At 40.9% G+C, this 25,521-nt stretch overlaps 3 protein-coding genes across 4 annotated transcripts; all 3 read left to right on the forward strand.

The window, feature by feature from the left end:
* Nucleotides 1–1,334: 1,334 nt before the first annotated feature.
* Nucleotides 1,335–5,277, forward strand: espnlb (espin like b). The gene is made up of 5 exons (XM_085388638.1): nt 1,335–1,349; nt 1,704–1,836; nt 2,048–2,166; nt 3,321–3,500; nt 3,591–5,277. Exons 1-5 carry the CDS (start codon nt 1,335–1,337, stop codon nt 5,211–5,213), a joined length of 2,070 nt encoding a protein of 689 aa, XP_085244764.1. The 3' UTR covers nt 5,214–5,277.
* A 3,690-nt stretch (nt 5,278–8,967) lies between these two features.
* Nucleotides 8,968–15,343, forward strand: LOC146648135 (ras-related protein Rab-6B-like). The gene is made up of 8 exons (XM_085388600.1): nt 8,968–9,151; nt 11,197–11,255; nt 11,841–11,894; nt 12,312–12,417; nt 12,571–12,682; nt 12,838–12,931; nt 13,626–13,692; nt 14,327–15,343. The coding sequence occupies exons 1-8, from the start codon at nt 9,082–9,084 to the stop codon at nt 14,389–14,391; spliced, it is 627 nt and encodes a 208-aa protein (XP_085244726.1). The 5' UTR covers nt 8,968–9,081; the 3' UTR covers nt 14,392–15,343.
* A 2,787-nt stretch (nt 15,344–18,130) lies between these two features.
* On the forward strand, nt 18,131–24,558 carry aire (autoimmune regulator). 2 transcript variants are annotated; one of them, XM_085390396.1, is made up of 13 exons: nt 18,131–18,277; nt 18,445–18,619; nt 20,083–20,223; nt 20,376–20,441; nt 20,517–20,660; nt 20,802–20,926; nt 21,018–21,139; nt 21,217–21,286; nt 22,727–22,861; nt 22,986–23,107; nt 23,682–23,760; nt 23,877–23,975; nt 24,475–24,558. In XM_085390396.1, exons 1-13 carry the CDS (start codon nt 18,131–18,133, stop codon nt 24,556–24,558), a joined length of 1,509 nt encoding a protein of 502 aa, XP_085246522.1. The 2 variants fall into 2 exon arrangements, with proteins under 2 accessions (XP_085246522.1, XP_085246523.1); XM_085390397.1 differs by having other exon boundaries at nt 20,802–20,917.
* Nucleotides 24,559–25,521: the final 963 nt, after the last annotated feature.

Here is a 25,521-nt window from a genome sequence, read left to right on the forward strand (position 1 = left end):
TCAGAAGCTTGTTGAGTGTCTGGTTCAGGTGCAATTTGCTAAGGGATGTATAGATGTATATACTTTTAACCCTATGTGGATTAGAGACCATTAAAAAGAAATTCACACTTGTGCAGCCAATTCTTGTTTTTCTTGTTTTAATTGTAATCCCAAATTACCATAACATTCATGCCCATGACGAGTAACTTCTGAGGACAACTGTACATTCATAGAGCCATCAGTCTATAGGCTACTTCCAGGTCCAGGTCACCCTATCCCACTGCTTTAATTATGCACACCAAGAAGGACCCCCATCTGTGTTTTTAGTCCAGGTGATGTTGTTCCTTGGTCTTTCTATTTATTGGCAGGTACTGAGTGAAAAGACAACCATCAGTTTCTGGGTTCTCTGTGTCATTATTCTATTTTCTAATATTTATTTATCTAAAAAAAACAACCAAAAGAAAACTTTCATCCAACTTTCATCTTGTGTCGGATTATTGGACTGTCAGGACTATATAGGTAGGTAAAACATACATTCTGAAAAACAAAGGCTGATTAATACAACAGGAAAATAGAGAGTGCATAATAAGAGTGTGACACCTTTTTGAACATATATATTTTTCTCCACTGACTGTATTTAACCTTAGATGAGAAATCCTAAATTGAGAATTTCTTGTGTTTTGTTTGCTTTTTTTATAAGTGGGGTGAAAGATATACAGCAGTCACTTATAAACTGGTGAAAGTTGCAATACAGTGTCAGTATTAAAGGAATTGATATATTGTTTTTAGAAAAGGCGCGAAATTTGGTGCATATACAAACAGCTTTTAGAGGATAGAAATACCAATAACAACAGGCTGTCTACATTTTTCACAAGTATTTTATAAAACCCTTAGCTACTAGGCTGTAAAAGTCACTCGTTGCTTTCAAAAGGGTACAAACATTGTAATTATCTGTGTAGTATTTAGCGTATTGGATGGCATGAAGCAGGATATCATGTCTCTCCCAACTCTAACATGCTTTCTCCTGCACTCTGTGTGGGCTACGCTACATTCGCTGATCAGTTTCCAGTTTCACCGCCTATTCTTCCAAGTTCTAAGAGTGCGGCCTGCATCTTTACATTAACTGTGAATGTGTGCGCATGTGTGTGTGCCTGTGTGTGTGCCTGTGTGTGTGTTTGTGCTTTAGAAGGTCTTGGTGTTTTAGCAGATTAGTTGGGAGCTATTTGCTGTTGTGTGGTCTGTGTCACATTTCTGCACTGGTGGCGATCCTCTTTTGCTGGTTTTACCTTTCTGTATCTACCCTTGTCATTTTCAGAAAGAGGCTATTCTGCATGGAGTGAATGAGCACAATCAACATGGAGAACAGCAAGGTGACCAGTCGTCCATGTAGAGCCTAAAATGAAAGTTTTTACCTCAGAACAAACGTGCAGTGTTTTTAAGAGCAGTCACTGGCAAATAAAGTCACTAATTGCTGCAGAGTGTTGTAGACATAACTGAAAAGAAGCATTTGTGTTCAACTACTGTGGCAAATGGAAATACCTATTCGTTTCAGTTCAATTTATATATTGCCAAATCACAACAACCTTTAACTCAAGGCGCCGTGAGTTTGAGTTTGTTTATTTAAATAAAAAGCAAAACAGATTTATTGTAAAATCCTTTTGCTACATGTGTTGAACTGCCCCTTAAAGCACTGCTCATCCCCGCTGTGTGCATGTCCCCAGCAGCCAGTGAAGGAGGTGCCCCCCCTGCCTCGCCACCCAACCCCTCTTCCTGTGACCTCTTCCTCTCTGACCCCTGCTGTCACTTCAAAACACCACACCACAGGCTCCATCCAGCATGTGCAGGTGGCCTCATCAGGTGACTAACACATCCAGCATATTTGCATTTATTTATGTATTTGTTAAAGTAATGTAAGAATATGAAAATGCAGCCATTACATGTGTAACTGACAGCCTTGTTCCTGTTCTTTTCTTATACTCATGATCACACTAGATATCTGCAGGTAACACAGGATTTCACATACAGATATATATGTAAGTATATATCATGTTTGTTTACTTGTTTACAGTGGTGACATCGTTCAGTCATCTGAGGCCTCCAGAGAGGGACCTCACACCGTTCTCTCAGATGAAGTCTGTTAAGTCTCTGAGGCATGCCAGCTTCACTGCGGTCTTCACTGGACAAGCGGTGAGCTGGCTGGTGCATTGTTATGTACCGTACTGTACTGTGTTACATATCAGTGTGGCTGTAGCTCAGGAGGTAGAGCAGGCCCTCTGCTAATTGGACGGTTGATGGTTCGATATCTGGCTGTTCCAGTCTGCATGCCAAAGTATCCTGAGCTAAGTACTGAACCCCAGGTTGTTCTCTGATGTTGTTCCATCTAAGTGTGAATGTTAGCTAGAAAACAATTAAGCAGATATGTGTGTGTATCTATCTATCTATCTATCTATCTATCTATCTATCTATCTATCTATCTATCTATCTATCTATCTATCTATCTAAACATGTTGAGTGCTCGCATAGAGTAGAAAGGTGCTATGTAAGAACCAGCCTGTTCGTATATAGCACAAAAAATAACAATAAATTCGTTGTGAGCACCGCCCCCTATTTACACAATAACCCAGTCTAAAAGTTGATTCCCTGGTGCTGCTGATGGAAACCTGGAATGGACACATTCATCCATTTTTTAATCATCCATCCATCCATCCATTCTCATCTGTCTTCTGCTTCCTATTTAGGGTTGTTGGGGGCTGGAGCCTATCCCAGTGGATGCTGGGATATTATTCACAGATCATGATCTTCATCCCACGGAAATGACAGCAATTTCCTCTACATAACACCGTGTGACGTTAACAGAATGTAACCTGAAAAGTGAAGTGCCTTAAACTGAATTCTTCCGAATGACCAACAGGGGGCGACTCTGGCTTCAAAAAATCAGACTATCGTCTAACCTAACCCTAACACAGACTGAGTCTATAGGGGAATGATATTATTTCGAACTGTGTAGGACCTTAGTAAACACATTTTGCCAATTATTGTTTTTAGACTTTATTATAACAGAAATATTTATTATAACAGAAAAGCTGAGAACTGAGGGGGAAGATACGCAGAAAATGACAACAGTGAATTGAAATCCCTGCCTCTACAATAGCCTTTCGAGAAATCAGTTATCTGTGCAACCCAGTGAGCTAAACCAGCAGTCTGATGAGTCTGACATCATCGTGAAAGAATAAACTGTCTTTATTAGGAAAAATGTTTATGAGGATTTAATTTCAGGGATTTTATCTTCAGAGCCGGAGCTCAGTACTTTCCCTCTGTCTCACATTATTGCGCGGTGACAGAAGCTTGACGGTGGGGAGGTGCCGGAGGAGTTACCGATTGTCGACGTGATCCTGGCTGACATTGACTCCCTCGTGCCGACACATGACGAAACAGGCCGTCCTATTGCCGAGTGGAAACGACAGGTGATGGTGCGGCAGCTGCAGGTCAGGCTACAGGATGATGAGGAACAGAGGAGACAGGTACTGTCCAGCTTTTATACTGCACTGTGTATACAAAATTCCCAAAGCGTTGAGCTACTTGCTTAAAATCCATATTGTTCCCTGTAACAGGACATAGCTAATGGCTACATGCCAGTTGATGGCTGGAAGTACTCCCAAGCCCACAACGCAGTCTTGGGACCCTTCGGTGAGCTCCTAACAGAGGATGACCTGGTGTACCTGCAGCAGCAGATTGAGTCTGTTTCACATCAGAAACGCTGCCAGGCGTATGAGCTGGAGCTGACCAGGCTGACTGAGGAGCTGAGGGCAATTTTACCTTATCCTATTGTCAACATTTCCCTCAACAGAGAGGTTCTGCAGCAGATGGACTCTGAGGGGAAAATGCAGCTGACTTTGCCAATCTGGTGCAGCCGTGTCTCAGAGATTATCAAGAATATGTCTCTCCTGGTGGCTAATCTGACTCAAATCACAGAAAAAGATGGTGAAATGGGGTTAGTGGAGGGCATGGTGGAAGGGATGAAGGGTTTACAGAAGATAAAAGGTAACCCAGGAATTGAACTGGGACAGGGATTAGTGCAACCAGGTCTAAACTCAGAGGAAGCCCATGTGGAGGCCTCCAGTGTATGTAGGATACCTCACATAGGGATGGCATCTGCTTTTAGCCATCGTTTGGAGAGCAACAGCTACAGAAGAGCACAAAGGGAAAAGGTGGAAAGGGAGATCCAGCAGTCTGGAGTCTCAGTTAGAAACCTCAGATCAACCTTTGAGGGTCAGATTGGTAGCATTTATCCCTTTGCTGGGGTTATAAAAGCAGGAGGGGGGTTGACAAACCAGGCTGTAAATGGAGCTTCAAGCGGAAAGAACAGTAATGTCAATACAAGCTTCAAATGTGAGGTTGACCAACCTGACACTCCTAAAACAGCTGCACCTGTAATGGAAACGACCAGCTTAAGAAAAGAGCGAATCGTGGTGCTATTCCTGAGCCACTGGAAGAAATCTGCATATGCTATTACAGTGAGAGCAGCAAGGCAGAGGCAGGGACAGGCTGCAGCGCCAGGAAGAGTGACAGAAGCACAGCCCCAACAGAAAATCCCCTCTATGTTTCAGTTCTGCCAACAACGAGGTGCTGTGGATAAAATGCTGAACTCCTGGAGAAATAAACTAGAACTTAGAGAAGTGCAACCTTTACCTTCCTTTAGCGTTTCACAAAATCCTCCACTTTGTGTAACCTACTCCCCAGAACAATTCCTTCCAGATGTGGATGGTGTTGCAGTGAGCCATGACACCTTGACCCTCGATCTCTTTATGCTGGGTTACTTTCACATCTTAGAGCAGGATTTGTCAGCTGAGGAGAGGAAGATGAGGCACCTCCTTTGCTTTGAGGTCTTTGACCGTGTTGGCAGTTTTCCTTGGGAGAAGGTGCGGGACTTCCATAAGGCTGTCCTCCAGGAGATCCAGGCTGGGAAGCGACAGTGGAGCGACGGCTTCGAGGACATCAAATTTCACTTCTTTGGTGATTCAAATCCATGTCACTGTCCACCACCATCATCATCATCATTGCTGCCAGATTCCAAATTAGTACCCAAAGTTATAGTTCAAAGTGCTACTCCAGATGAGCGCTGCAGTGACACAGACTTCTCCTGCTTCCACAATGAAGACATTTGTAAATATATTGACCGCAGTTTTGCTTTCTGGAAAGAGAAGGAGGCGGAGTTGTTTGACTTTGAACATTAAGTCTGCTTGTTAAACGTGATGCTTTTGCACAGATTGATGTTGGTGTGTTTGTTTTGTTGAACTAATAAATTTTGTAGCAGTATTAAAAGGTGTGACTGATAAATAGATGTAGTTATTGTGTAGCTAGAAAATAATGTAAAAAAAAAGTGATTTCCCATGTTGTAACACTGACAAAGTTACAGCAAACATTTCATACAGTTTAGATACTGTTTTCAGTTTACATAATTTGAGAGATCATTGCAATTTGTTCGGACTCTATTTAAAAGGACAGTGCAGTAAAAATACATATCGAAAGGAGTTTGATGATCATGTTAAATGTGTCCCAACACATGAAAACAATATGTTCTCGGCTGTGTAAAGTGACAGCATCTCTTATTAACAACACACACTGTGTAAAAGTCGGCTACCCTGTGTTAGAAACCAGAAAGTGCTGAGTTTGAAAGGCAGGGAGGATCTGATAAAATATGTAGATGCAAAAGATGCATGTGCCTCTCAAACCGCAGTTATGTTAGAACGGAAGTGCATCTCCTGTCAGTTCTAAGATTTTATGTATTGGGACTTAATAGAGAAATACAAAACATGACACATTACACTGTAAACATTAAGCCAAGATGCAGGAGAAATGTAGTACACTGTCACCATCTTCAATGGAAATAAGAGGTTAAGTAGCAGTCACGTGCTACTAATCAAATACACTTAATTAACTGATAATCAGCCAGTGTGAGCGCCTCTATAAAAGCAGAGGTTTTGGCAGTCTGCTGCTTTGGAACATTGAGCATTGAGGTGTTTGTTATTACAATGCCAAAGAGGAAAGAAATAAGCAGTAACCTTAGAATAGCAACTATTGTTGCCCATCAATCTGGGAAGTGTTAGTTTAAGGCCTTTTCCAAACAGCCAATCTTCCCAGGAGTGGATGTTCGAGAAAATACAGCCCAAGGTCAAATTGCAGAAAGGGTTGTCAAGAGAAAGCCTCTCCTTAAAAAGAACATGGCTGCATGGCTTAGGTTTGCAGAGTTGTATCTTTAACAATAAGCTTAGGACCGCACAGCACCACGTTTGGCAAAAACCAAACACAGCATAGCAGCACAAACATCTGGCTTGAACGACGAGTCAGCATACAGAGAGGAGTTGCAACAGCTAACGGACTAGTGTAGAGTCAACAACCTGTCTCTGAATGTGGACAAAACAAAAGAGATGATTGTTGACTTCAGGAAAGCACACAGAGATCACTGTCCACTTAACATTTATGGATCCTCTGTGGAGGTCATCAAGAGCACCAGATTCCTTGGTGTCCACCTGGCGGAGAACCTCTCCTGGTCCCTCAACACCAACCCCCACAGACCCCTCACACACACTCTTCACCGTGCTGCCTTCTCGCAAGAGGTATCGGAGCATCCGGGCCCTCACTGCCAGACTGCCAGAATCACTCGCACACATACACAAACAAACAAAGGCAGGCACGCACCAAGTTCCTTTTGCGCAGTACTCAGTATTTTGCACATTTCCACTGCACTGTCTTGTGTCTGTATCGTCCTGTTATGTCTAGTGTCTTGTCTTGTTTTTTTGTTTGTTTTTTATTTGCAATTTTTGCACATTGCACTTTACATCGACCTGTGTTGATTGTCTGTTACATGTCATATGTAGCACCATGGTCTCGGAGGAACATTGTCTCGTTTCACTCTGTGCTGTACCACTTTACATGGTTGAAATGAAAATAAAAAAACACTTGACCTGACTTGTCTCATGGCCACAAGTCACGGGCACCTTGCAGGGATTGAGCTGACTGTGAATCCTCTGTATGCCTCTGTATCAGCCATTTCTCTGAGAGCTAAAGTTTGGCTAAAACTGGAGTCACGTAACAGACAATGATCCCAAGCACAGCAGCAAATCTGCAACAGAATGGCTGAAAAAGAAAAGAATCAAGATGTTGCAATGGCTAAATCAGGTTGCGTGGTGGGACCTTAAAAGAGCTGTGAATAAATGAATAGCTGTATAATGTAATGAAATGCAGTAATGTAGTCAAGACGAGTGGACCAAAATCCCCCCACAACAATGTCATACAGAAAAAAGCACTTCACCTTCTTGCTGCTACAATTTGACTTTTTTATTAAATAAACAATAACACCCTGCAATATGTCCAGTGTTGTTGTTCATCTTAGTTTTTATTTACCTCATTTTATGACCAGATAAATTTTTAGTCATATCACAATAGGTAAAACCTTAAAAATGACAGAGGCTGGACTTTCTTTTTACCACGACTCTATGTGCAGACGTGATGCTATAGACAGAGTGCCCCTAACACATTTTCATTAGCTATTCGGCTTTTAATCTGAAGTGATTTTTATTAATTTGTCAAATATATCAAAGGTACAATGATGGAAAACCCCTCAAATACTAAAGTAACAGTATCCTCATACTGTTTAGGGCAGGAGTCTCCATGGGCTACAATGTGCTCTGCAAAGAGCATAAGAAGGAGGAAGAGGAAAATCTGGAGAGTTGGAGGTAAACACTGGAGAGAAGAGGAATGAAAGTCAGCAGAAGCAAGACGGAATACATGTGTGTGAATGAGTGGAAAGCTGAACATTCAAGGAGTAGAGGTAGTGAAAGTAGATGACATTAAATACCTGGGGTCAGCCGTCTAAAGAAACAGACAGTGCACAAGAGACAGTGAAGAAGAGAGTGCAGGCAGGTTAGAGTGGGTGGAGACAAGGGTCAGGGGTGATTTGTGGATTTGGATAGCAGCAAGTATGAAAGGGAAGGTTTTCTTTCTTGTTGACAGCGGCACCGACAAAAAGACAAGAGACAAAGTTGGAGGTGGCAGAGCTGAAGATGTTGAGATTGTCACTGGAAGTGAGCAGGATGGACAAGATCAGAAATGAGTACATCAGAGGGACAGCTCAGGTTGAGTCGTTTGGACATTTGCAGAATGAGGAACAGTGGATATACTGGACAAAGGGTGTTAAATATGGAGCTGCCAGGCAGGAGGAAAAGAGGAACACCTCAGAGAAGATCCATGGATGTAGTAAAGAAGGACACACAGAGTTTTGTTGAGACAGAAGTGGATGCTAAAGATAGGGTTAAATGGGTGGTGGATGATCCGTGTTGACGACCCCTGAAGGGAGCACTCCCTTCAGGGTGGAAACAGTGAGAAACTGTACTATGATATATAAATACTTACTTGTGAGTAAATGAATTGCATTTAATTTTTTTTATAATAGAGGAGCATGGAGCAAATGCACAAAATGTGTAAAGTTTAGCGTCATAAATGACAACAGACTATAATCTTCTCATGGGAGAAGTCATGGCAAACGAATTTCTCATGTTTTTGTTTCAAAAATGAATAAAATTATTAAATTGTTTACGATGTTTCAAACAGGATAACTGATCATTAACTTCTTAGAACTCAGAACTAGTCATTAGCAGTGTTGCTGGGCATTTTAATTCATACTAACATCCCATTTTAGGAAATGATACTGAATATACCTTAAAGTTACATTTAAATGTTTTATATGGCTGGTGAATAAATAAAAATTACATTTATTAAATAAATGTATTTTTAAAATCGTCTCTTAGGTGTTTCTCTTATTTACCTTAAACTAAAAATCATGGGCGTTTTTAATTAGTTTATGTCCAAGAAAAAACAAAAAAACAAAACATAGTACAGCTTCAGGCCCAATAGAAAGGTGAGGGACTGCGATAGGTGAGGTCGCGCAGGCGCACAAGCTTCCTAAATTGACAGGAGGATGCTGAGCTGCATTCCCATCATTCTGTGAGTAGAGGAGGATCCCCCTGCGCAGGCATAGCGGGCGAGACACCGAGCGATAAAAACATATAAAAATAATCCAAGTCGAGCTGTTTATCTGCCACCATGTCCGCTGGAGGAGACCTGGGGAACCCCCTGAGGAAATTTAAACTCGTGTTTTTGGGAGAGCAGAGCGGTGAGTCAGAGCTCGGGCGGGTTTGGGTCATCCTTATCAAACATGCGCATATATCGAGGGCCATGTATGCAATCCGTGATCATTTTGGGAAGTTTAAAGTGAATCCAGAAGATGTTTCTAGTGGCTTTGCTATATTAGACGCCCATGTTGCCCCTGGCATAATTTGTAGCTGTGGAAATTTTGATTAACCTTTGAAGAAAAAGAAAGAGAAATGGCTCGGATATAAACGCAGATTCTTGTATATCACCTAGAGTGCTTTTTTGTTGTTGTTTTTTACTTGCCGCAAAGTGCCATCATTGGAAGCAGGCGCTGGGAATTGTGGTGTTTTGATGTGCTGCAGTGACCAACAAATATGCCCAGCCTTTTCCAGATAACGCTATATTTCCCCACACATCGCTTATTTCTGACACAAACGACCCTTTATTGTGTTATATGACAGCGTTTAACATTTCCCCACCACTCGATGGCTATTATTTTTTTCTTTTTAAAGAAGAAGATAATAAGCGGTCCCCCATGTGTCAGTTCGGGACACACCCAAGGCTGGCGATGTCTGTAGCATCTCTAAACCTCGCGGTCTCCGATTCGGTCCCATAAATAATCAAATAAAAGAAAAAAAAACGAGAGCTTGACAGCGCCACGATAATATACCAGGACTATTTAATTCAATAATCCGTGTATTCAGGGTGTTATCGGCTGTGTATGTGCGTTGATGTGATGGCACAAATTCAGGAGGAGCGGATCGATAATGGTTTAGCGCTGTAAAGCTGCCCGAATACGTGTTCAGACATCAGACATCCAGAGTGGCAGCAGAGGAGCTCTTATCCCATCAAAAGCACGAGCAAAGACTAGAAAAACACATAATTAGGCCTAATATGACAGAAGCTTGGCCTGTTTGTGTCTTACATTGTGATGCTTTAGTGTGTGTGTGCGTGTGTGTGCTGCATGTCTAAGACAGAGCTGTGTGTCGACTGAAAAAAAGCCTCACGGTGTGTTTGCGTGGCCTGTACTGCAACGTTGCTGTCCACGGTGCTGAAAGGAGGCCTGGTGTGGCCACTGCCCATCGCTGGCTTCAGGAGTACTGCTGTCTGCGTACTGTGCATGAGGCCCTTCTGGAAAGAAAAAAAAAAAAGTCCTGTCCTCACTCATGTGCGGATCTGATGTAAAATGGTGCTGCTGGGAGGGATGTAAATAAAAATGGAGATCACTAGGCTCACCTTGATCCTCTGAGATCAAGTCTCCTTCGGCATCAGTCCAGTGAGCATTAATAGCCGGTCTTTTTGTTACCGTGGTCACATTTCTGGACACAGTTTGTGTTTTCGTTGCAGTCACCTCTCACATTATTTTCAAGGATAAAAGACAGGATGGGAGGGGGAAGACTACTTATTGTATTTAAATTGTTCACCTTTGGTTGTATGGTAAAACTATAGCACTGAGTAGTGTTGGAAATACACAAAAAAGAAAGGAAAATGCAAAGGAGAAAGAGAAGGCGAAGAAAATACACACATAAATCATGACTAAATGGGAAAACACATAAACGATTAGCACAAAACATACAGACATTTCACAAAAAACAATGTCGCAACATGAATTTGAGATTTTGGTTCTTATCTGAAACCTTGAAGTGGAATAACATTTGAATTTCACTTTAGATGTTTGCATTGTTTAGAGGCGTACATGTTTCTGTGAAGAGGAACATTTACACATTTGATAACAGGAAATCTAAGATAGCAGATTTTTCTTACTTTGAACTGAAATCCATTTTGCTGCCCTTATTTTGAGCTATTCATTGATTCATACTCACATATTAACTCAGGCATATTTTTGGTGAATTACCGGGCAGATTTTGTTCCAGTGAGTCATGGATTTTTTCTCCCCCCCTCCTTAATTTCTTTTCATTTTTACTGGCTTGATAACTGGCACTGGTTAAATATTCATATATAACTGTGGTGTTGTCACATCAATGAAGCAAATTTTCATTATGTTGATTGAGATCATATATCGATGTGTCCGGACCCTGAAACCAACCTGTGTGTGCTCTGTTTTAGTGGGGAAAACGTCTCTCATCACTAGATTCATGTATGACAGCTTCGACAACACATATCAGGTGAGATCTGGAACAGATCCAGAACCTAAAAACAATTTAAATTATTAAGCAGCATTGATTGATGGCGTTGCTGATTAGCATCTATACGAAAGAGGTATTGGTGGTATTGCTTATAATTGTAAAAGAAATTCAATTTTTCTTTTGGAGGTTGAAGGTTAATATGGGACCGTTATTGCAGCGAGTGCTTTTTGGTCAAAAAAACTCAGTATATTAGATTTTCACAAATTATGTCCTGATCTGAATCATGCCATTTATTCAAACATGATTAGGAACAGCATTGCAGCACTATTAGTTTCTTTAAGAAGAGAAAATATATCATTCCTCCTTCGCCTTTCTCAGAAGTTTGGTACATAACAAGTCAGAAGGATTGGGCCCTGAGGGCAGCACAAATTAAATTAGTGTTTCAGTCAGATTCAATTTCTGTGCTTGTTGGCTCCCTTTTTCCCCCTTTCTTAACAGCTTTATGTATTTGAACAAAAATCACTCTGCTAGAGACAACAGATGGTGCAGAGAAACATTTACATTTTAATGTCTGGGTTTTTGCTGATGATTTTCTCCCCCTCTTTTGCTCTTTCCTCTCCACAGGCGACCATTGGAATTGACTTCCTATCGAAGACAATGTACCTGGAGGACCGGACAGTAGGAAACCTTGATCTTCATTTTTAAAATTCTCATTTCTAAATACATGCGCAGATGACTTGAGGTTTTAAGTAGGAAACAGCCCAATTTCTTCTCTGCTTTGACTAATCCTTGATTTGATTTGCTTAATTATTCCCTTCCGTCACACACTAATGTGATTATGTTATGGTTATTTCTGGTAGTAACAGCTTTGGTGAGCTGACTTTTCTGGCCCTAATAACTCAAAGCCTTACCCATGGATCATCTGCTTTAGCCAGTATTAATACTTTTTCTTTGTCAGGATATTATTGTGCTCTGCCAGCCTGCACAGGAGCTGATACTGGCTTATCCTCCTGGAAGTGTACTTATAGGCTATGTGTGGTGTGGCAGTTTATGCTGAAGGCGCGTGTGTGTCTGTGTGTGTGTGTACACATGCAGGTAAGGCTGCAGCTGTGGGACACAGCTGGACAAGAGCGTTTCAGGAGCCTCATTCCAAGCTACATACGAGACTCGACGGTGGCTGTGGTTGTCTATGACATTACAAGTAAGCGGAAAGCTGTAGCCTGTGTATGATATACATGATACATTTGTATGTTTCTGTGTTAAACGGACAAACACTTGAGTAAAAACATATAGTTTTCTGTTGGGTTTTTGAGACAAAAAAGCTGTATGTAATAAGAAACTCTGGGCTCCACAGATGTAAATTCATTCCAGCAGACCTGCAAATGGATTGACGATGTCAGGACAGAGAGAGGAAGTGATGTCATCATCATGCTAGTAGGCAACAAGACAGACCTGGAAGAGAAAAGGTAAAGGTGGTGGCTTGTAATCATCTCTAACATTTAGCTACAGTCTTCGACATGGAGGTTTTGTTCATTAAATGAGCAAAAAAGCTGTTTGAAGCAACACGTCAATGCCGAATAAATTAGCCCGAGATGCTGAGTCTGGCTTGATTTTCCTGCAGGCAAATCACGATCGAGGAAGGAGAGCAGAGAGCCAAAGAACTGAACGTCATGTTCATCGAGACCAGTGCCAAGACAGGCTGCAATGTCAAACAGGTGATCCCTGCAGTTTTACCAGATTTCACAGCATTTTTGCCATCACTTGATTTCAGAGTCTCTGCCAATCCCCAAATCCCTCCAAGGTGAGCACGCCACCACACAGATAAATCAAATGTTTAAATATGGACAATGTTGCTAAAATGTGCATTCCGTATTTAGTTCTTGCTGGCTAAAGATGAATGAAAAGAAAAAACAAAAGCTAGTTTACCGATATCTATCTAGTACATTTACTCAACTACTGCACTGAAGCACACATCGAAGGCACTAACATTTAATGTTACTAGCTATACCACTTAACATCCAGCACAATTTTGGAAAATATCAAACTTTTTACTTCAATAGATTGATCTTACTGCTGTAGTTATATTTTAGAAATTCAAAATTTTAAAGTAAATCTTCAAATCAGGCCAGCTTCAACAAGCGCTATAGTGGACATTTTTTGTGTTGCATTGCTACTTTTATTCAATACTTCCTTCATCACCTTCAGCATAGATATTAAGTAAACATCAAGGCTAGTATTAGTCAAGGGGTAACATGATACAAAAAAAGCTTCCATCTTCCCAAAAATAATTTTTCACACATCTTGTGATGCACTCCCCCTCCCTCCCCCCTCCCCATTTTTAAGTTTTACAATTTTTTCGTGCCCGCTGCCTCCTGCTCTTTAACCTCCTCCCTCTTGTTCTCCTCCTAGCTGTTTCGTCGAGTTGCAGCAGCCCTACCTGGAATGGAAAGCCTGGACGATGCAAATCCTGAAGGCAGTATCCTTTACAGCCGCCGTGACTCACCATGCCGATAGCCAAACAGCCCAGCAATAGGCAGCTTATTTTTAATCTCTTAGTGGCTGCTGGCACACGTACAGATAGACTGCCGAGGAATCAGCCATTAAACCTTTTATGCTTAATAGAGGAGGAACACACAGAGCCAGGAAGATGGTGTGGATGCACAGGCACAGCACCACATAGTGGCTGACAGGGAAGTGACAGCAGAGGAGGGTGTGTGATGGAGGATGGTTGTGTAAGGAAGGTGAGGGATTCTTATCAATAAATGGGAATTATTATATGGAAACTTACAAACCAAGAAACATTTAACTTTAAAGAAGTGCCCTTAAATTGTAGTATAACATATGGATTTGTCTATACTATGAAGCTCAACATATTTTGGTTTGTCTACAGGTCTTGAGGATTGTGGGGAAAACATGGGGCAAAGTTTTTGGGGCCTCAGATGGAGCTGCATAACATTGGATCAGACAAAAAACTACAACTATGGAGGGGAAGGAGATAGAAACAAGTAGTCCACATTAGCTTATGGGAATCTTTGACTATCATTTGTGGCATGTCTAGGCCAAGTAGTTTACTTCGCCATGTGACTTTTCCTTAACGTGCCAATTTCCAGTGATTGACATCAAGCTGGACAAGCCAGCGGAACCAGCTGTGCCTGAGGGCGGGTGCTCATGTTAATGCAGAGCTGCACTTGGACAGCTCCCTTCACACCATAGGCTTGTTGTGTTGCTTACTACTGGTTAGCTTCCAGTTGACTTCTCCAATTGGATATAGGATGTGGGCCTTGTATCTGATTGGACAAATCAAATGTTATCTTTCAGTCTTGTTCAGTTGTAAAATATTGTATACTTTGTCAATATGTAAGTGACTGGAGGAGAAAAGGGAAGAAAACAATTGTTGCAATGAAAATGAACACACACACACTGAAAAAAACAGTTTGGAGAAAAATGAGGAAACCAATGGAGTTCTTTTCGCTGTTATGTTTTGTATTTTTTATATATAAAAAGGGAAAGCACCAAAAATGATGCCTAAACACAGAAGGAGAAATAGCAGGAGGGTCGGCCATTTTTCTAAATAGCTGAACATGTCTGAATGTCTGCAGCACGCATGCACGCTGATCTGATCTTTGACCTTTGGCCTGCCCTACAGGGTCTCCGTGCTCTGGAAGGAGGCTGACTATCTTAGAATGTTTTATAGCATCTCTCTATAGCATCTCATGACAAGACGTATCTCATTTGATATTCCCACAACTTCCAGTAGGATCACCTAACAGTAGCTGTGAAAATGTGGCACTCTATCTCTCTATGGGTTTAACTTTTATAGAACAAGCTGTACTGTGGTTAAAAAAGAAGTAATAAAGAGACAACTTACTATCACAACTCCCTAACCCTCCTAAAAGTCCTCTCCTCTTCCTTCTCTCCTCCCGCTATCCTTCTGTCCTTCCAGTCTCCCCATCCCTCCATCCCAGTAATACACATATAACAATCCACTGTAATGCACCGCACTGTATATAATAATGTAATATGTATGTTGTGAACGTCCCTCTGTAGAAGTGGTCCTTGTTCACCAGTATGAATAATGTAATAATGTTTAATGATTAATAAATTACAAATTAAAGGGCTTCACTCTCCTAACCATCAACATTTACCTGGTAGCACAATTATCTACTCTTCTATTTTATTTACTTTCTGTTTTTTTCTGAGAAAATGTGAGATATGGCAAGTTGTTGGGAGTTTGCACAAGCAGGTTTAAACCACTACACTAGTTACATTAAATAGAAAACGACAGAATATATTTAAAGTAATTAATAATTAGTAATTAAATAAAATACACAGCTTCATTTACACAGCAAATATTTTTCTTGGGAACAAATGGGTTAGTAACACTTAAGATACGCTAAGACAGCAGTCCCCAACCTCTTTTGCGCCACGGACCGGTTTATGCCCGACAATATTTTCACGGACCGGCCTTTAAGGTGTCGCGGATAAATACAACAAAATAAAACTAGTACCGGTACCAAAAAAAAGAAGATTTATTCATAACACACGTGAAAAGACCCAGGAAAACCAAGTTAACGATAAAAATGATAACAAAATAACGCTGAAAACCGATAAAAACCCTGAAAACCATACATTTCACACCTGAGCCTCAACTCTCGTGGCCCGGTACCAAACGACTCACGGACCGGTCCGAGGCCCGGGGGTTGGGGACCGCTGCGCTAAGACACTGATAGCATCTAAGTTTAAGCTATGAACACAATTGGACCTTAGGTATGCAGCATTTACTTACAATATTTAGTGTTTAGTTATGTTGTGTACCAGGTTTTTGTGTTTTTAATGACTAAATATGAAAATCTAATGAGCACTTCATGTGTCTTATGCAGATATCAGTTGTTAACTGGTAGCTAGCCAATTTAGCTGTTATCTAACTCTTAACATTAACAATCAAGTAAAAAACACTAAATAGTGTAGCCTCACCAGTTTGTTGTTTTTTATGAGTACCCTTTTGTGACATTGCCTGGTGACATAAATTGAAATTATATTTGCTTTACCTCATAGGAAACCTCAATTGACATTTTAGCTACAGTTTAGCTTAATTAGCTAACTGGTTGGAAAAGAGACAAACTATGGACTATTCCTAAAACATGAAAACATTCATAACTTCCTCACAACTATGAAATGAAAATGAACAAAAGTAGTCTCTGAGAATAAGAGACTGGACCAGTATAATCTCAGACCCTTCCAGATGCCTGTATTACGCATTAGCTCACCATACTCAGGGTGTCTCTCCCTTATCTGGAATCACTTCGCCTAACATTGGCAATCAATGAAGATGGTTTTTCAAAGGAAGATGAAACAGATGAGAAAATATGAAGTCTGAAAGCAACACAGCAGTGTATGAGAGTAAAAAAACCCAAGAGTAATATCATATTAACAGTATGTGGATTAAGTGCTTTAGTCTGTAAGACTGGAAAACAGCAGCAATATTAATAAAGTTTTTCCAGGAATGAGAGCCGGTGAAAATGCAGATTGTGTAAGTTAACAGATTCATCAATATTAGCAGCTCTATCATTAAGACATGGGAGAACCTGATGGATTATAAAAAGTATTACATTAAATCAATGTTTAAAAGCAGCTATTAGGTACTAGTTGATCTCTAACCTGAAACTACAGGTAGCATATCATATTAATTATAAGTCACCTTACCCGTTACCATATATCCTGGTAAGAAATGATCCACCTTCACAGTACTGTAAACTCAGGGTTAATCCTGAAGTCACCCAGATAAGATTAAACCCTGCTTCATAATACAGGCCTCAGGTCTCTGTATCTCATTTACAAACAAACTTTCAAAGAATCTAAGACTTGAATTCTTCGCTGCGGGAGATTTTATACTGACCTTGTCACATTTTTGGATGACCGTTTCCATCTCATATGGTTTGGCACACAAACCACAGATGATTTTTTTGGCTACTAAAGCAGTAGCTTTTTTTAATGCTTAACTTAGTTGGCCATCTTCTGGCTTTGGCTTTGCAGTGAACTAAGGGACTTAGTGAGCATATTTCTCAAGCTACCCAGTTGTTTCCTAACCTTATTTATGAGTTAAAGTAATTGGATACTCTAGCATTTAGACCTAATGGATATTTACATGACATGAAATTGAATTAGTGGAAACTGCAGGCAAATGCTCTCTAGTAAATGACAAGCCCGAAGCCTTAACCTTAGATGAGTTTTATTTTACCATTCTCTTGTGTATTTGGAGGAGAGACCGGTTCCTCTTTGTTTAGGCCTTTTTAGTAGAATAATGAGAATTGGAGGAACAAACTAACAGAATAACAACTGCATAAAGCATAGTAGGCTACCAGTCATGCAATCAGTCTGTCAGTCATTAAACTGTTTACAGTGTTAATGTTCTCCTGTCTGTGGCGAAGTCATAATTATCACACTAATGCGGAGTTCCCTGTGGTGAGTCAGTGTGTGAAAACCTGACAGGTGAGGGGAAGTTGAGGTGGAAAGAACCTTTTAAGAAGAAAACTGTCACACATCAGGTCACTTCACTCTGCTCTCCTGATGTAAGAGGACAGGTATTCCCCTGGATGAAGGCCGTTAGTGCTGTTAGTGGACAAATGAACTCAAAAGAGACAAAAGGTCCAGGGCTGGCCTCCCTGGAGGGAAGTCTCAGAAATGAAAGGCTGGTAGCTTCATTTTTTTTCATAGAGTCATAGATGCGTTATTAAAAGCACAAACACAGGATGAAAAAAAATACAGGAGTTTTTAAGATATGGCTTATGCATGTATGCAGTCAGCATGAAGCAGTGCACCTTCCCTGTGAGGGACACACCCCCCACATCTGAAATTCTTCATCTGTGGTCTCAGACCGTGTCAAGTCATTTCTCACTTGCACACAAAAGAAGATCATGTCAAGAGTCGAGGCGTTTAGGGACACAAACCTCCGCTCGCTGCTGAGGGAGCTGCGAACTGACATCGCTATGGCTGTGGATGACCCTTTCCCCCTGGTCTATGGTTTGGCGGACAAAAACATCATCACAGAGCAGCTGCTGAAGGTAAGAAACTGAACAGAGATTGGATATCCGTATTAATTGTGTAAACCTTAATTTTGATTTGAAATAATTTTTTTATGCTACTTTAAGCAAGTATCGGGCTGCTTCCATTAAAGGATATCAGTGCTGAACTTTCAGTCTTCAAACTCATAAACTTAATGTGTCTATAGGAGACTCTGGAGAAAGAGGCTAGAGAAGGCATCCACAAGGCCATGTACTCCCTCCTGTCCTGGGTGTTGGAGCAGAGCAGATCCACTGTCCAGGCCTTCTTGAACAACTTATCCAAAGACTATAATCTGGACAGCTACCCCAGGCTGCAGACCCTGCTCACTAACCTGGATTCCCGTATGTGACACACAGTTTACGACAAAACATTTGTCACACACAAATAAATCTACATCTATACACTTGTTATAGGCATGAATGTCATAATCATTTTGTCATGGTGATTGACACGATAAGTTCATGATTCCTATTAAGGAATAAACTATTGTTCTCCCACGGTGGAATGATTGTACATCATACATCTATTGTGACTTCAAAATGACAAGAATTGAGTGCACAAGTTTTACTTTATGTTAGATTCACACAGGCTCAAATATATGGATCCGTACACCCCCATTAATATTTGGTTAAGTGCCCCTCAGCAAGATGCACCTCGACCAGATGCTTTTGGAAGCCATCTGGCATAATTCTGATGGGATGTTTGAATGGTGCTCTTGGCAAATTTGGAAGATTTTATTAAAATTAGCTGGTTTCCTGGCATGAACCCGGCTTTTAAGCTTAGCCCACAAATTTATTGGGAATTTTGGAAGGTCAGTATCTTAATGTTGGCTTGTTTTTATCTATGCTAAAACCATTTTGTGTGTGTGTTTGGAAAATTAAATTACGTCCAAGTTTCAACCATCTAATTCCCAATTTGAGGTGAAGTCAAAGAATTTGGATGTAGTCCTCCTCTTCATTATTCCATCCACTCTTGAAATCTGTCATTACCACTGGCAGCAAAACAGCCCCAGAACATGATGCCACCACCACGCTTGATAGTTAGTACAGTGTTCTTAGGTTTGAAAGCCTCACCTTTACTCCTCCAAACATACCTCTTGTCACTATGGCCAAGTAGCTCAATCTTTGTCTTGTCTTTTGCCAGACCTTAGTAAAGTGGTCACCTGAATAACTTGTCCCTATGTACAATTGTCTGAATTTATCTTGGAATCTGCAGCTGTTTAAAAATGGCTGCAAAAGACAACTTGTGTAAATCTAATAGTCTCCTTATTAGAGTTCCTTGGACTTTCCAGTCTTATTGCCAACACAATGAGTGCTGTCAAACAAATCCTTTTTAAAGAGAACTAGTGGCGGTAGTCAACCAGTTAATAGGTGAGTATATGTATGTATTTTGGTCTGTATGTATACTTTTGAACCCATGTGAATTAGAGAAATATAAATAAATAGTTTCTAGTGCTCACTATTCTTGTTTAGATTTTTTATCTGTTTATTTAGAGTCAATAAAGATGATGTACAGTTAAAAGAACAGTTCAAAGAAATCATGAAAAGACCAAAATTCTATGACGTTCCTGCCCATGATGAGCGTCTGAGGATCCTCAGAAGAATACTCTACTGTACCAGTGTCAAATAACATTCAGCACAAACTGACATTCCTCAGATTTTTTTCTATTTTTTCTTATTAATTTACAAAAGCAATAAAACCTCAGTTGCATCTGTTGCACCAGAGCTGAAAACAGTCTCTCGGGACAATTTTCTGTCACATTTAGACTCTAATGGTTTACATTGTTGCTGATTTTGTTTGACAGGAAGGGAGACTGCAGGTTCCAAACATGAAAACAGACCATCTGGAGGTCACAAACCTCCTCACAGTAAGAAGAGGAGCCATGCGGATCGAGAACTGAGCTCCCAGCGGTCACAGTATCATGCCAAGACAACCGATGGAGGAGGTCATCTCCCATACTGCACTTGCTTTGTATCATAATAGGCTTATTTTGGCAATCAAAAGATACATAGGCTTCACAAAGAATTAACCTGGAATACTCTAAAACGCACATGACTTTGCTGTCTTCATTATAAGGTCTTATCTACTCTGTTTAAGGAAGTAAAGTGAAGCTCTACAGAGTGAAGAGTGAAGCTCCTGGCTCCAAGCTGCCATCTGAAAACAGTAATTATCATAAAAATAAATATATTAAATACTTTTATGCCACGAATACATAACCAAACCTATTTTCTGCTTCAGGTGTGCAAGTACTGTCTTCCACAATCCAGAGAGGAGTCCACCTGCCCTCTTCATCCTCGTCCTTCTCGGTTCCCTCCACGGATCCCCCAGTCAACCATGATAACCAAGAAAAGGTGCATGTTATGCAGGCATATTGTTTGGAAGGTAAGTCATATAATGAATATGTGAACTTCTTTTTTCAGAAAACTGAAGCAACATCAAACTATGAATGTGAAAGCACAGACCTAACTAAGCTTTAACCTTTATGCAAGATTTTCCCCTTTAAAACCCACTGTCATTTAACAGGGGCCACCAGAGAGCCCATTAAAGCTGGTGGGGGTCCGTCAGAGGAGACAAATGCATCAAAGCCCAAGTCTGCTAAGAGCACATTTCACCACCAGGTGGAGACAGCCACACGCATGGTAGACGCTGTAATCCCCTCACTCTTAAATAAAGTTGCTTGTGCTTTATATGAATGTGGGTGCCTGCTTATCTATGTTACATTTATCGGCCTGTGTTTAGATTCATTACAATGATGATGAGTGTACAGTGTGTAAGGATGGAGGGGAGCTGATCTGCTGTGACGGTTGCCCTCGAGCTTTTCATCTGGCCTGCCTTGACCCTCCACTCTCGTCCATACCAAGGTGAAGAATAATGTGCTGGTGTGCCGAGATGTTTTTTTTGCTTTGAGAAAGAGGTTATAACGTTACATTATCTGCAGTGGCTCTTGGCAGTGTGAGTGGTGCCGTGGACACAGGGTGAAAAAAGAGAAAGCACAGCTACCCTTACAAGTAAGTTCCTGAAGGAAGGAAGCAGGAAATGTGCACATACTGAATCCACTGAATAACCTACAGTACTGTGAAAAAGTCTTCAACGACCCTCATTTCTTTATATTTTGCTAGGAAAATGGGGAATGGTTTCAGCAATTTGTTAAAACATGAGCAAACATACATAGAAATGCAGTAATGCAGTCAATATTTGGTATGACCTTTATTCTTCAACACAGTCTGAACTCTCTTAGCCAGCCGTCTGGTATTTTCTTTAAGTAGTCTTCAGGAATAGTTCTCCAAAAGTTCTTCTTGAAGGTTTTTTTTCTTCTGATTTTAGCTGCTCTGGGCTCTGGTCTGGCTAATCCATGACTGATAATGTTGCATTGTGTGTTTTTTCAATCCAGGTGTGCATTCACTGCATTGGCAATGTGTTTGGGATCATTGTGATGATGAAATATTATCCTTTTCTCGATCAGACACTTTCCAGATGGCACTGCATATTGGATCAAAATCTGTTGCTACCTTTCTGCATTCAAGATTTCAACATTTTTGACAAGATTCCCAACACCACTAGCTGAAATGCAGCACCAAACCATGACAGAGCTTCCACTGTGTTTTACAGATGGCTATAGACACATTGTTGTACCTCTATCCTGACCTCCTCTGTACATGATGTGAACCAGACGTTTTAGATTTGGATCACTCCAGGACACCCGTGGTCTTTGGCTTTCTGTCATTTAAAATTTTTTTATTTAGCATACCTCTCTTTTTCCCTTCCTTAAGAACTGCTTCTTGACAGCCACTGAGACCATTTGCATCTGCTGCAGATAGTTTTTTGGGCCTGACATTTTTTCTTTTGTCCTCCACTTGTCGATTGCTTTTTAAGGACACACTGCGCACCATGCTGAGATATGCCTGGTTTTTGGCTATTAGCTTTTGGGGAATCATCTTGTTGGTGCAAAAATGTGCTATCTTCAGCATTTTTCATAGATTCAGCAAAAGAAATGAACAAATTATGTGACTAGACTGAAAATGAGTAAACAAAAAGCAGCTGAAGAAAACTTTAAAAGGCCTTTGGAAAGCCTGGAGAGCTATTGCTCAAGGCCACCAAAAATTCCTAGAAAGTCTGGGAGTCTTGCGAGAAAAACATAAAGAAGTGAGCAGCGGCCCAAGCCTCTGAGTCACCCCTAGTACTGACTAGTACTGTGTGGTCATTTTTAAATGTGAGAATCTTTCTGCTCATAGCAACTTATATTTTCAGTACGTTTCATGTGTAAAAGAAAACTCATGGCTCTCACACCCTGTCTGGTATTTCCAACTTTAGTAATTTGTATTTACGTAGTTCAGGATAATAAGTCACAGTAAAACTTGAAGACTTGTTTACAAAAAAAAGTTTTAAGGGCTTTGGTAAACACTGATGCTTTTTCTAGAACTGATCATAGTCTAAATATTTGCATTCAGGCTCTCTCAGCTCATCCTCAGCAAACAAACACAAACTGCAGTAACTCCATCACCGATGTCTCATTCTACTCATCGCTGTCATCCTCCCTCACAAGCGTTACGGCGACGACGAGTGCGTCAGGTGTCAGAAACCAGGTGACCTTCTACATCATTCAGCCATTTTTTTAAATCAGTTCAGCTTCCATCAGCCTCATCCTTTTTCCGCCTCTGCAACATGTAAAAATAGTCACACTTGATGCATGTATAAATTTGTCTCCAGTGCTCGGGTGGAGAGCTGGTTGGCGTGAGGGAGGTGTGCGGTATTTGCCACCTCGGAGGAGGAGATTTGACCCACTGCTTTCAGTGTCTGAAGCATTTCCATGTAAACTGCCACTTTTCCAAGTAAGAAAACCACTAATTTCTTCTTCTGACTGTAGAAGAAAGATTTTTAGGAGATGACAGAGAGCGTTTCCCCTGAGCTCCTGAAATCCTAATCTCAGCATCATCTACATTAGAAGAAAAAAAACATTCGGGGCTCTCTGAGAACTTCCTGTATGTTGGTATTGACCACCAGTGTGCATTAAGGGTGTGCGCTTTCAATAATCTCTCTTGGGATAATGGTGGCTAATGGACTGTAAGTGGAGCCCTTGCAGCTGAGTAGTGAGCAATGTGAGCGAGGTTCACAATGATTTTACACAACGATAACACAGATACAACAAATTAAAGCCGAATCCATGTGATAAGCTCTCGTGGCTCCTTTTTATGTTGATTAAAAACACAGTATTAACTAAAACCAAGCGATAAGAAGAAAAAGCTTCCCTTTTTTAATTAATTAGGGCCCCAAGTTTCATGTAAACAGTTTATTTTCCCAGCTGGAAGGGTTTGAACAGCTTCCTGTGTCAGAAATGACATATTGATTGAGAGAAACCTTATACACCACGGAAATGTTCACTCAAAGCATTTGTGTGTTTCTAAGAGGGAGGTCCATCTGCCTGTCCTGCTCCAGACTGTGGGGCAGCTCTGCTGAGAGAGAGGCTGAATCCAGAGGCGGGCAGGTGTGTCTCCACATGTACACACCTTGAAAAAGAATTTACAACCTTTATTATCTTAATACCACCGAATACTCTATGTAATCTCTCCTGTGTGTGTGTCTGTGTGTGTTTGTCTTCAGCTTGCACCTCTGGCTCAAAACACACTTAGTCATGATCAAAGCGCCTCCCTCTCTGAGCCCATCCACCATAAAGATGAACTGGACTCCATCCTGGGAGACGTGAGTGGAGATCAGTTACATGTCGATATCACAGATGCAGGCAGGGTGCAACAGTTCACGTCAGACACAAGATGACTGTTTCCTTATCACAGAGACAGTCAGTGAGCTGTCGGGGTAAACAAAAAGCACCGAGGACAAAACATTAGGCGATTTGGAGCAGCTTGTCCTGATGTTGTTAGCTGTGATTTTGGGCCTGAAATATGTGCACAGAAGTTTCACAGATGTGTACAGATGTGTGAGTTCTTCTTGGCTTCACTGGGCTCACAGTCTTGATTTGGGTGCCTCTGTTTTTAGCCCCTACCTGCTGACTATTTAAATAATTTACAATTCAGAAGCTAAATTTTTGAGTTACAGTGAACTCTAAGAAGGTTTGCATTATAGATGGCAGATTGATTGATTAAAGGATTTATATTTACCTAATATGTTACTAAATCTATGACAAATAGACAAATAGGTGTTCAGCAGTTAATCCTATTGTGTTTTCTTCTCTTCACTGCAGCAGAGCTCCATTGATGGCATCTTACAGTGGGCTTTCCATAACATGTCTCGTCCTCTTCCAGGCTCTCAGGGATGCTACCAGTGACAGAGAACCAGGAATGCAACACTGTAAATCAGCAATGATGAAATCAGTGTGTAGCTGATTAAAATGAGCTCACTAAATATGGGTGCTGATTATTTGCTTCTTTCTCACTGCTTGTTAAAACAATTCGGTGACTTTTGATTGAATGTTTCATACACGAGTCATGTTTTCCACCCAAAAAAATATGAAAGGTTATGTGAGAATAAATCATAATATGAAATGTATAGAAATGGATAGTTGAACCCTAATCATGTATGTAGAAGATCTGAATGTACAACACGGTGAACCTTGAAGCAGATGGTCTACAGCAGCAGACCAAACCAGGTGCCACTTCTGTCAGCTGTGAACAGAAAACTGAGACTACAATATTCACAGGTTCACCAAAATTGAACAAAAGATTGGAATAACATTGCCTCATCGTATGAGTCTCGAATTCTGCTGCAACATTTAGATGATAAAGTCACAATTTGGGGTAAACCACAATAAAGCATGCATCCCTCTTGCCTTGTATGCCTGCCATGTAACAGTTCAGGCTGCTGGTGGTGGTGGTGAAATGGTTTGGGGGACATCGTTTGCACACACTGGGTCCCTTATGGACAGTTGAACCTTGTTTAAACATCACAGCCTACCTGAGTATTGCTGTTGGCTTAGTTGCAGTATACCCATCTTCTATGACTGCTTCCAGGAAGATAACACCTGTCACAAAGCTCAATTCACCTCAAACTGGTTTCTTGAACATGACAATGCTCTCAGTGTACTCAAATGGCTTCCACAGGCACCAGATCTCAATTCAATAGAGCCTCTTTGAGACATCATGGATGTTTAGCCCACGAATCTGCACCAACTATGTGATACTATCAAGTCTGTATGGACCAGAATCTCAGAGGAATGTTTCCAGCAGCTTGCTAAATCTGTGCCATTGAGAATTAAAACAGTTCTGAGGAAAGAAAAAAAAAAACGGGTCCA

The sequence above is a fragment of the Rhamphochromis longiceps genome, linkage group LG18 (genome assembly GCF_057381845.1).
Source record: "Rhamphochromis longiceps isolate RC_006_pf linkage group LG18, R_longiceps_female_GT1.1, whole genome shotgun sequence".
NCBI lineage: Eukaryota > Metazoa > Chordata > Actinopteri > Cichliformes > Cichlidae > Rhamphochromis > Rhamphochromis longiceps.